The 13,002-nt window shown below is 40.9% G+C and overlaps 1 protein-coding gene across 1 annotated transcript in view; it reads left to right on the top strand.

Annotated features, from left to right (window-relative positions):
• DNM1L (dynamin 1 like) overlaps positions 1 to 13,002 on the top strand; it is a 55,617-nt gene that overhangs the window by 36,160 nt on the left and 6,455 nt on the right. Inside the window, 7 exon segments of the mRNA XM_032778923.2 lie at positions 186 to 306; positions 1,751 to 1,818; positions 1,820 to 1,901; positions 5,603 to 5,692; positions 8,044 to 8,136; positions 9,636 to 9,692; positions 10,848 to 10,925. Coding sequence (XP_032634814.1) covers positions 186 to 306; positions 1,751 to 1,818; positions 1,820 to 1,901; positions 5,603 to 5,692; positions 8,044 to 8,136; positions 9,636 to 9,692; positions 10,848 to 10,925 — 589 coding nt within the window.

The raw sequence follows: 13,002 nt of genomic DNA, 5'->3' as shown, positions 1-13,002 counted from the left end.
AATTGGCGTGAAACATCGGATCACATTACTTTAAAACTTCAGTAGTAGTAGTAAAAGCAAATCGTAATATATTTAAAGATTTTATACTTTAAAATATTCAATGTGTTTGGCACAGAAAAACCTTGCAGTTAATATTTTTTCCTCTTCCTCGTTTGTAACTTCAATCTTAATTTTATCTTTTTTAGATGTGGTGGAGCTAGAATTTGCTACATTTTTCATGAGACCTTTGGACGAACCTTAGAATCTGTTGATCCACTAGGTGGCCTTAACACGATAGATATTTTGACTGCTATTAGAAATGCAACAGTGAGTATTATCTTAGGTTTCCTACGGTTTTTGCTTGTTGAATTTGAAATGAGATTTTAAAAAATCTTGTTTTGATTCATGTCTGTTGTATTATGAAATTAAGGTTGTGCTTAAAGCAGGAATTCTTTATTGTCTGAAGAAAACAATATATCCTCCCCACATTTTCTGAGACCATACAAGTTAAATTAATTTTAACTGACATTAATTAAAACTAAGTCCTTCAAGAAATGTAAAGGTGTCAGTCTTTTCTTGGTCCCAAATAATCTTAATGGTGGAATAACACATGCACTTCAAACTTTCTTAATATTTACAAAAATAATCAGTCTTGTGCATAGTTTATAAAGCAAAGAAACTAGACTGGAATTAAGATAAGATTAATGATTGGATCTCATTACTATGATGATTTAGGCTACAGACAGGCTCAGATCAACAACTCAGGCAACTCTTGAGTGGAGTCATTGTGGCAACAGAAGTAACTCAGCCGCTCACCATCTTTACAGCTAATTTGCATGCAACAATTCTGTGGGGAATACTGGACAACATCTGTCAAGAGTTTTCACTGATAGAATATTTGATACAACCGACACTGGTCTTTAAAGGTTCATTGGTCACATAATAGCTTTGACATCCCCAAATACTTGAAAGACGCCCCATAGCATTGCTGCCTCAACTCCTTTACCAGAGGAACTGAGGTATGAGTGCAGGGAAGAGACCTTAAAGCACAGAGACTTGCGATATGTCTACACTACCCACCAGATCGGCAGGCAGTGATCGATCCAGCGGGGATCGATTTATTGCATCTGGTCTAGACACGATAAATCGACCCCCCGAGCACTCTCCCGTTGACTCCTGTACTCCACTGCCATGAGAGGCGCAGGCAGAGTCAACGGGGGAGTGGCAGCAGTAGGTCTAAGTACGTCGACTTCAGCTACGTTATTCACGTAGCTGAAGTTGCATAACTTAGTTCGATTCCCCCCCCCAACCAGCCACCCCAACCCCTCACTCGCAGTGTAGACCAGGCCTTTGGGACTGGGTTCTCCCTGCTTCCCCTTCATAGTACAATTCCACTAATCTATCCCCTCTGAACCTATAAATCAACTGTAGATTGAGGGCAAGGTTCATGATTGGGTGTTTTTTGTGCAGCGTTTGTGTACTAGTGAGCTTCTCTTTTAATGGAAAGAGTTTATATTGCTTTGAATAATTACAATATCTTCCCTGTGCTGTTTTGGGATTATTCTGTGCTGGGGGCGGACGGGTGTTTTTTAAACCCTAGTTTTACTGGTACATACTCTCACCTTATCTTCATCTGAACTTAATATTCTGATTGTGGAATAACATGATTTAATTTGGGATTCATTCATCTAATGCCCCTTTAGGGTTCATGCAGCACCTAGCACACTTTGGGTGCTATTATCATACAAAAAGTATCTGCCGTTTCGACTAGGGACCGACCACCTCTGCCTTGTCGTTGCCTGAAGTTTCATTTGAATTGTTGGTGATAGAGGTCAAAAAACAAGGAGCCCTTAACGCTCGTTGTGGAGCTGGTTCATAGGAAATGCAGAGGATTATCAACATGTAGCAATTACAGTACACAGGTAAAAGCAGACGTTGCTACTAAGTTTAGAAATGTGTACAAGTATTTTTAGAAATATCATAAACTCTTAAGACCCGGGTTCAGTGCATTGCGACTTGTCTAAGGCTGGTCCACACTACGCCGTAAACTATTAACAGCGTTAAAATCGATTTAACGCTGTACCCGTGCACACTACAGTGCTCTTAAATCAATTTAAAGGGCTCTTTAAATCGATTTCTGTACTCCTACAAAATGAGGAGTAACGCTAAAATCGATAGTATTACTTCGGAATACTGTTAGTGTGGACGGAAATCGACATTATTGGCCTCCGGGAGGTATCCCACAGGCACCACTGACCGCTCTGGACAGCAATCCGAACTCGGACGCAGTGGGCAGGTAAACAGGAAAAGCCCGCGAACTTTTGAATCATATTTCCTGTTTGCCCAGCATGGGCTCTGATCAGCATGGGTTTCGATGCAGTCCCAAATCCCAAAAGAGCTCCAGCATGGACCAAACGGGAGATACTGGATCTGACGCTGTATGGGGACCAAATCTGTTCTATAGAGCTCGTTACAGAACACGAAATGCCAAAGCGTTTGAAAAAATCTCCAGGCTACATAGTCCTGCATGACAAGCGTAACGGCAAGCCAGAGACTCAAATGACGCTAACGGAGGGAGGGGTACTGAGGACTCCAGCTATCCCACAGTCCACAGCATTCTCCGAAACAATTTGCATTCTTGGCTGAGCTCCAGTGCCTGTAGGTTCAAACACATTGTCCGGCTGGTTCAGGAATAGCTCCTCAGTTACTCCCCCCCCCACCACGTGAAAGAAAAGGGAAAGAAATCATTCTTGACTTCTTCAGTGTCACCTATGTCTACTGAATGCGTTGGTAAGCGCTATGCTGCAGCAGTGAAGTGCATTATTCGCTCCTCTCCCCTCTCCGGTGGCAGATGTCAGTAGGACTGGTAACGGTCCTTATGAACCCGAGCGCCAATGCTTGATAATTGTCAATATCTAATGTGGCCTGAGATGAGGCCAGCCCGGGGGGGGCGCCTGGCTAAAAACAGAACAGGAATGATTCCTGGTCACTCCCAGTAGATGTTACAGAATGGCTGGTAACCGTCTTCATCATAACAACGGGGCTGAGCTTCAATCAGCCCCCTCCCTTTCATGTGTAAAGAAAAGATCTGTTACTGCCGGACTATCATAGCAGTGGGATGCTGGAACTTCTCCCCCACAACCGCTTAATGTCCTGCCTGGACATCATAGCACCGGGAGGCTGCCTCCCCTCATTTTTATGTCACTAAAAACTCCTTGCATTCTTTATTACTTCATGACACAAATGGCGGAACACTGCCACGGTAGCCCAGGAAGGTTGGGGAGGAGGAAGCAAACGAGTGGGGTTGTTGCAGGGGCACCCTGTGAATACTGACACGGAGCAGCTGTGTCTCTCTGATACACTGGTCCTCTAGTACACTTGCCTCATATTCTAGGCAGGACTGACTGTATTTTAAGAAACCATAAAGGAGGGATTGACTCGGAGTCATTCCCAGTTTTGCTTTTGCGCCCCTGGCCAATCTCAGCCAGGGGCACTCATGATAGCAGTAGACAGTACAAAGGGGGAGAGATAACCGTCATCTCATTGCAGTTTACTCCGGCAAAGTTAGATCGGTACAGAAAGACTGTAAACCATCTCTGCTATCATGCAAAAGCAAATGAATGCTGCTGTGTAGCGCTGGAGTATCGCCTCTGTCCGCGGCATCCAGTACACATATGGTGACTGTAAAATAAAAAAGCTGAACGGGCTCCATGGTTGCCGTGCTATGGCGTCTGCCAGGGCAATCCAGGGAAAAAGGGCGCGAAAGGATTGTCTGCTGTTGTTTTCCCGGAGGAAGGAATGACTGACGACATTTACCCAGAACCACCCGTGACAATGATTCAACCCAGAATTCCAAGAGGCAGGGGAGACTATGGGAACAATGGGATAGCTATGGAATAGCTACCCACAATGCAACACTCCAGAAATCGACGCTAGCCTCGGACCATGGATGCACACCACCGAATTACTGTGCCTAGTGTGGCCCCGTGAAATCGAATTTATAATGTCTGTTTTATAAAACCGGTTTAATGTAATTCGGAATTATCCTGTAGTGTAGACGTGGCCTAACAGTATTGAGCAGCCTCTTTTATGGTAAAAATTCAGTATCCACATTACACACATACATATACTCACACTCTCTCTCTCTCTCACACACACACACACACGTGTCACAGAGTTAGACTTGTGTAAACAGCCTTGTGAAAGTACACATTTCCCACAGAATACAAAGGATCTTATTCATAAGGGCAGACTGTCATTGTTGGCATGTGACTCTAATAAGGCACAAATGGATTTGGCCATAAAGTTCAGATGCTCTAGTTTTGATAGAAGAGATGCAGATAGGTACTATTATTGAATGCCAAAAGTTAACACAATGGCTGAGATTGATTAGGCTATGATTTTAAATGTGGCAGTCTGAAAATTCAGTTGTCATTTCCCACACTAGACTTAATGTTTGCAGGGCCACAAGAATATAAAATTGATTTTCAGGTTTTGCAGTCCTCGTGAAAATGCCATTCTCATCTCACTGATAGCTCAGAATGCCCTCCACTTATAATTGTTGAATGTGTTGAAGAAACTTTTATTGGAAAACTTTACAGTGTTGCTTTCAGAGACTCTTATTCCCTTAGAAAAAAGGTTAAATGATTAGAAATGTGTAAGATGCTTCCTATTTTCAGTATTTTGTAGTCATTTAATAAAATGTTAAGTTAAGTGTTAAGTAATAAATTATTCAAAAGTATAATTGCTGATGGCAGAGCTTACAGCAGATTACTAGAAACTCATGCTGCTCTGGCTTCACAAAAATCTCTTGCTTACCAGGTCTCTTAACCTTGATAGTTTAGCCTATGTGTTGAAATTTCTCATATGCTGAATCAACACAACACCAGGGAAGGGCTGAGACTTGCAAGACAGTGCCTAATTAAGAATAACTTTAGTCTTCCTCCCTCTTTTGTTGAGGCTTATGAGAGAAGCCACAGCAGATTTGTGTGGGAGATAGGAAGGAACTTAGAGGCACAATCAGTTCAGTGGTAGGAATCAGTGTATTTTTGGATGAGACCTAAGCGAGGTCCAAACTATTGTACATGTGGCTATAAAAAAATCTCCTCACAGAGCTATTCATTAATGGAAGTGTTAACCCCAGCATCTTGGTATGTCCCAGTTGGGTACTTTATTCTGCCTGTCTAAATTTCTCACCAATTTTAATTGGATAATGTAAACTTTGGTAACTTCAGCATCTCCAAATTGTCTGCATGTAACACTAATTTTAATTTACATTGGGGGATACTATCAAATGCACAAATTGTAGTTAAGTGACTGCCATTTTTGTTTGTGAAAATCTCCCCCAAATGTGTCTAGTGGGACAACAATATCAAGCTGTAGCTACAAAAATTATAAATGATAACGGCGCATTCCCTACTGTTAACTCTTATTGCTCATTGACTCGGTGTTAACTGTGCTTTTGACTGAAATCAACAAGAACTGTAATCGCAATTCCAACTTTAAGAGCAATTTAAGTTGTTGGCCAGTAATATAAAGGGGGTCAGACAAGATGATCTGGTGGTCACTGTAATGGTGGTGGTAGACTGACTCTATTACCTTGCTTTTTGTCCTTGTATTCTAGGAATTGCTGAGGTTTCCCAAACTACATGATGCCATAGTTGAAGTAGTGACCAGTCTTCTGCGTAAGAGGCTACCAGTTACAAATGAAATGGTAATTAGTGTTGTTACTTACCACCTTGTATTCCATTCCTGCTTGCTAGCAAACTGTTGTTTCTATTGGTGGCTTCCTTTCTTAGTGCTTTTGTTTACCATATAACCTTAAAGTTTCTAAAACATTAGACTAAACCAAAATATTCAAAAATAGAAGCTAAATCCATATTTAGGCACCTAAATTTCGGCTCCTGATTTTGAATACCGTGGCCTAATTTAAAAAAAAATCCTCCTCCCCTTCAAAAAAGTTTTAACTAGAATTCACATTTTAAACCTCTTAGCCTTCTGTTTTCTTGATAACATGGAAGCTGTGCTTTCTTATCAGACTCAGAGATGCACAAAAATACATTACTAAACTTACTCACTTCACTTCCATAGTTGATTAGTATGTAGACACTGACACTGCTGCTGTGGAATGGTAATATAGCATGTACCACCATACATCATAAGCATGGCCATACTGGGTCAGACCAAAGGTCCATCCAGCCTAGTATCCTGTCTGCTGACAGTAGGCAATGCCAGGTGCCCCAGAGGGAGTGAACCTAACAGGGAATGATCAAGTGATCTCTCTCCTGCCATCCATCTCCACCCTCAAACAAACAGAGGCTAAGGACACCATTCCTTACTCATCCTGGCTAACAGCCATTAATAGACTTATACGTACAAAAAATCCACACCTAGAGATGACCATCACACTCTGGTGTGTTCCAGCATGATCAGGTAGGGTCTGACAAAGAACCCCAATTCATGACCTTCTTTATATCTTCCCGCTAATTTACTAGCTTCAGCAAAAACCTAATTTGAAGCAGTGTCTCCTTGCTACTTTCCATCCTTCAGGGCCTTGTCTCATCTCTCTCTCCCAATCCTTGCTTGCACAGCGGAACAGTGGGAAGGTGTGGGTTTTTCTTTTGAGACAATTTCTCTTTGTCTTGTTACTGGAGCTCTTTTACTTTGTTACTTTTCAAATCATACATCCTTCCATAACACTACTACTTATTCTCATGGCCTTCATTTACTTGCTGATTGGGGCCTTTTCCCTATTGGCTACAAACTAAAGTGAATGGTATTTTCTTAACCAAAATTAGGCTAACTAATTTTTTTTATTATCCTATGATAAATGTAAAAGATAATGCTTGTGTTGTCTTGGATTGGATTTTGTAATTTGATTTCATTGCTCAAACTTAAATGTAATGGTAGTTTTGACTGATCACCATTCATAATAAAGAATGATGTTTTTGTACAATAGTACTGATTACATGTTGGGCTGTTGCACCACTGGATGGCATCAGCAACTCTGGGACAGTCTCTCAGGTTACTCGTTCAAATGTGCAGAGTGCTTGTGATTGAAAGTTACTATGTCGCAGCTGTTAGGTGAAGAATGTGAAATGAGTTGCAACTTAGTCCAATTCCTAGTGGACAGATGTCTGCCTGAAAATACCATCAAGAGTGCCAGTTTGTGGGGATCGGGGGGATTTCAATACAGGGAAAAGATTAAATATGTCTTGATCAGTTTTCCCTCTAATTTTTCCCACCCATGTGTGGAATAAAATTTATGTGCACCAGTATGGAGGTGATGTGTAGGGCCTAGGCGTTCGGAGTGTGGGAGGGGGCTGAGGGCTGGGACAGAGGGTTGCGGTACAGGGGTGTGTGGTCTCCACCTGGGGGGTGCAGGCTCTGTAGTGTGGCCGGAGATGAGGGGCTCAGGGCTTCGGCAGAGGGTGGGGGTGCAAGGCTGTGCGGGCTCTGGCAGGGAGTGTGGGCTCAGGGCTGGGGCCGAGGATGAGGGGCCCAAGCCTGGGGCAGAGGATTGGGTTGCAGGAGGTGAGGGTGCTGGGATGGGGCCAGGGATGAGGGGTTTGGGGTGCAGGAGGGTGCTCAGGGGCTATGGGGGGAGAGAGGACTCCCCCCCAGCTCTCTCTCCTGGCTGCTCTGGCTGCACCTGGGGCTGGACCCCTCTGGCCATGCTAAGGACCGGGTGGCCAGAGGTGGGGGTGCCACGGCAGGTTGGGGGCCAGGCTGGATGTGGACAGGGGTAGGGAGTGCCCCTCCCCTGGCTGCGGCAGGTCCCGGGCGAGTTCCTTGAGCATTTGCGGGGTGCTAAATAGGCTGCTGCATGGCCATGCAGCTTATAGGGAACTTAGGTCATGATGGATGAATTACCTTCTTGCACTAAGAACTTATCCTTTTGGGTCAGAAATGAAATGCAACAGCAGGGCAAAACCTATGCAGTAGGTGTTTATGCTGTACTGTGGATAATTAGACTGCAGTTTCTAGAGTTGCCAGTCCAACACACTTTCCTAGCAGTAAATGAACTCATAAAATCTTAACTGTGAATGACTTTCCTCCCTCTAGGTTCATAATTTGGTGGCCATTGAGTTAGCTTATATCAACACGAAACATCCGGACTTTGCTGATGCCTGTGGGCTAATAAACAACAATATAGAGGTAAGGAAAACACAGCCTTTTAAGTGATGCACTGATTATTTAGACGGGACTCTAAGTTGAACCTTTTTTTTAAAAAATCTGAACACGAATTGTATTTTCGTACAACTGTCCTGTACCTTTATATACTTAATATGAAAACATTTGTAATTACAACCCATAAATATAAACTTAAGACATTGCTTACATGTTTCTCTGGAGCATGTTTCTTAAGGCATCAGTAAGTATTCCTTATTCTTTCTTAAAATAGCATGTTTTTAAAATATGCGAAGTGAAATAAACTCGGATAATACATTGTAAATACTAATTCCATGTGTTTCAAATGCCACTTAAAGTACAAAACAAAACTAATTGACAAGACGCAAACTTCACAGAACAGAGGCCAATACTAACTAATGTACATTGTTTAGCACAGGTGATTGGCTTTTTTCTCCCCTAAATATCTATCTATTTCTGAGAGAGAAAATAGCCTTATAGATGTTGAGAACTGGCCATTATCCTGAGGCTTCCCACTTCTCCCTACCCTAACATTAATTTCTTCTCTCACTTCTCCAACCACATCTCTCACCGTCCATTGACTTCTTATAGTTTCCTCTTGTTGCTTATGTTTTGATGCTCTTTATTATTTATTTTGTGTTATATAATGGCAAGCTTGCTAGGGGCAAGTCTTTTACCTATGGCCACAATTCTGCCATCAGATTTGCGCAGGTGGACTCCCATTAACTTAGTGTGGGAACAAAGTCTATCTGTGATGATCCTATTGCAGGAATTAGTACTCTATAAGTGCATGTAAACTTCTATGGTATCTTATACAAATTCTGAATAGCATACAATATCCTCTTTTCTAACATTTTCTGAAAAAAAAATACTGAGTCTGAAATATCTTGTTTCTTCTTAGTTTGTAATGCTTTGTCCTTTCTAATGAGCGATCTATTCTTAATCACCATAAAAGTCCAATCTTTCTCCTTATTCACCTTGACTTGCTTCAACTGCTACTTTGTTGTTCTATAGGTAGTGCAAGGTCTCTCCTTTTCCCCCTTTCTTTTGGGCCAGTAATTATCAACCTGACCATGCTGCTCTAGTAGTCAGTTCCTTATGGATATTATTTTATAAACACACTTCATAATGAAGACTGTAGGGAATCCATCCTGATCCAAGCTGTATCTTGGTTTTTAAGGGCTGTGGCTTAGAAGCTCAATTTCTTGAGTGTACTGCAAAGATCTGTTTCTTGAATACTTTGTGCATTGAACACTTTGTTCAGTTCAGATTTTATATTGCAAATTAGATCTGGCCACTTAATCCTTCAAAACTGTCTTGTCCAGCTAACAGGTTTTGATTTAAAACATCATAGTGTGGGATGCAAGCTGTTTTGCGATAAATGAGAGACATGTTGCTAGCATCAGTCTTTACAGTTTAGGTGCTTGTCCCTGAAGCAATAAAGCTTGAATGCGCCTTGACCTAGAATGATAAATAATCAAGGTTTTTGCTGGCTTTTTTTAAAGGAGCAAAGGCGTAACAGGTTAGCCCGAGAATTGCCTTCTGCTGTGCCACGAGACAAGGTGAGTGAGTATTGATTTAAAAAAAAAAATTGTTTAATGCACCATCTTTGATCCAAAGTGTGAGAACTGTATTACACACTTATAGTCCATGAGCATCTTGTTAAGTAGGTGAGATTTAATGTGTTTGCAAGCGTTAAAAAAAAAAAAAAAAAAAAAGTGGGTCATAACTTGTATGCTTAAATGTGGTTTGAGGGAGAATCTGGAGATTTTAATCCTCTATGGTGTAATGGTGGGATTTTTTTGTTTGTTTGTTTTTTAAGATCCCAAAGCCAGCATGATGATTTCAAACTTTTAAAGCTACTTTTAGCGCTACAGTTAATAATGCAGCATTTTATTCTCTAGAAGAAGAAAATTAAGCTGTAGCATGAGTTTATTCTCAAGCTTAGACATAGATCCTGTCTATTCAGTTCCAACCTTTTGACCAGTACTATTACATTACTGCTCTTTCAACTGTATCCCATCAGCTCGTTTAGGTTTGCAAGGTTCTCAGGATAAGTTGGTAAGTGCACATGAGGCAGCACTAAGTGACATGGAAAAGTGTACTTAGCTGTGAAAATGGGCAATATGTCATTTTAGAGTATTTCATGCACTGTGTTGTGTGACATTATTATAAGCCCAGATTGGTGCAAAACATCTTTTTCATGAGTCTCCAAAATCCTGTTTAAGCTTTGCAGGAATTGCTGAAATTTGTAATTTAAAAAACAGTTAATGAACGGAACTTTAAACAAATGAGAGAAGCATTCAAAATGTATCCAATATTACTTTATAGGATCAACCTAGGATCTGTGTGAACTAGTTGGTGGAAGAACTGGGAGTGTTAAGCAGCAGTACAGAGCTTGTTTTGTATGCTATTTAATCATGCCCGTTACATCATGCTTTTCTGTTATTTCATTGTACAGTCAAATTTAAATCTGCAGCATGGGAATTGACGACAGTCCGGAGGCCACACAAGCCAGAAGTGTTTAATTTTTAATTGGCTGCTTTTTAAGGCCTTTGGGATTCTTCTCCTGTTCATGCTGGGCTGCTTGTAAATCTACAAGTTAAAAATGTCTTTCTGGATAGCTAAGATGTTAGTAGACAACAATGTATGACTGTATTAGGCACATTCAGTGTCTGCCCTTAGTTGATTTTTTTCTGCATTTCTTACCTTTTTAGTCTACTAAACCTCCAGGTGCATTGACATCTGCCTCCCAGGAGACCTCTACTGCTGCTTCTGCTGAGGCTGATGGCAAGGTCTGTCCTGATCCTTCCTATTAGCACTGCATGCTCATTCCTGTTGTGGTTCACTTTGGATAGTACAAAAAGTAGTTCATGTACATAGTGTTTTGTCAGTGATGCAGTGTCCTCTGCATCTGTCAGATCATGTGTCCTGTAGTGCTGAGGTTGCCTAGCATTACTCACATTTCATTAGATTGTACAGCACGGGTAATGTGTGAGGTACACCTAGATAGAAATTTCATTGCTTTCGATATCTGCGTATTTGTTTGCAGTGAATTGTGGTGCAAATGTGGAGAGATATCATTTGCAGGAAATCGTTTCACCAAAATAGTCTATTCAACTACCATACTGTAATCCAACATTTTGAGCATGTTTGTCAAGTTATGTGTTTTAATATATCTTAATGTTTAATGGAAGAAAGCAGAAGATAAATTTAAAGTGTGAGTCTCCTGCTGCCTGCAGGGAATCTCTCTAGGATCTGTTCTAACTGAATCCCCTTTTTGTCATTTTAAAAAGAATCCCTGCTAACCAATTTATTTGTATCTGTACAATACATCTTGCAATGGCTCTTTACATTTCAGCTCCGGTGTACTGCCTGTTTTGTTGTTTTCACAGCACATCTATGTGAAAAACCTTTCACCCCCTAGTCGTCATTATTTTACAGGCAGAAATGTTTGCTGTTGAACATTGATATCACAGGAGCTTCAAGCCCCATTGTGCTAGATGATGCATGTATACATGCAAAGACACTGTCGTGTGTCGTCGTGTTCTCTTCCCTCCCCCCCAGCCCCGATTAAGGAGTTAGAACCTAAAATAAATTCTAGTTGAAACTGGAGTTTTATTTGTACACTGTAGCAAGTGATTTAGGGGAGGTTAATCCACCAAGGTCACCTAAACAAAAGCTGAAAACTGCTCTTCTTAGACTAGGCTTTGTGTACTAGTGATGTGTATTCCTTAGGCATTATGATGGCAGGATTGGTTACAGGGGAACTGTTGAATTCAAGTACGTTCCTGTTCACTGTATAAAATTTGTGTTTGTAAATTTGATAAGGCTATGTGCTAATCTTAATACTCTTTCTCAGTGTGTTTAACAGAATATAGTCTGTCTTTGAGATTGTTTCTGGAATATTTTGGACAGTGATATATGTGACTGATTCTGTGCTGAAAGGATATGGGGTGCATTTAGAGATCACTATTATGGAGCCGTATTCTGTGGTTTAGCACCTAAGATGATGATAGTCATTTTTGGCAGCAGTCCTACTACTAGCAGAAAATGTAATGAACCTACTTAAGTCTTTGTCTGTCTTAATGACTCCTATTTTGTTAGTGGTTAAGATTACGACTGTAGAAATTCAAATCAGTGTGTTTTATGCACATTACCTGTTAACAGTTGTGTTTAGAAAAAAACCCAAAACACCTGTTTGGATCCGACAGTTGAGTTGCTCAGATATAAAATTGAGTTGTCTTCTGATTAGATTGATTCATCATTAACTTGAGTATATATACTTTTTTTTTTTTTTTTGCTTGCTTGCTTGCTTGCTTGTAGTTTCCTTTTGACCCATGACAAGCTTTGGTAATTATTAATCTTTTAATCACGAGCACAGAAGGTGGGGTTTGACTTGTTTTCCACATGTACTTGAAACAAGATATAAGAAGTATTTCAAGGTTCTCAGTGATTCAACTATGAGATTTAAATTTATTTCTCTTCACAGACAGTAATAGCTTTGTTTAAGGTATGTGAGCAGGGTGAATAAAACAGATGGTAGAGTTATAGAGTGGTGCATGATGGATGATCAGGTTCTGTGACTATGGGTGCATCTAGCTATGTAGCCTTCAAACTAACAGTCTTCAAAGTAATGCAACAGTATCACCTACTAATACTTTTTCATCTAGTGCCCCTAATGTGCAACCCAGAGTGGGTGTCGCATCCTTTTACTGGGAGATGAAGAACAGCCTTTCTCTGTAAGGGAAGTTCTGCTTGCTGCGAACGCCAGTTCTTTCCTGTCTCCCAGTGGGTGGAGATTTCCTTCAGTTTTGCTGATCTGGATTATTTAACTTTGGTTTATGTCCCACTGTATGCCAACTCTTGCAC

This window comes from Chelonoidis abingdonii, chromosome 1 (assembly GCF_003597395.2).
Source record: "Chelonoidis abingdonii isolate Lonesome George chromosome 1, CheloAbing_2.0, whole genome shotgun sequence".
Taxonomy (NCBI): Eukaryota; Metazoa; Chordata; order Testudines; family Testudinidae; genus Chelonoidis; species Chelonoidis abingdonii.
The sequence above is the reverse complement of the archived record's forward strand: the minus strand, read 5'-3'. Positions and strand labels throughout refer to the sequence as shown.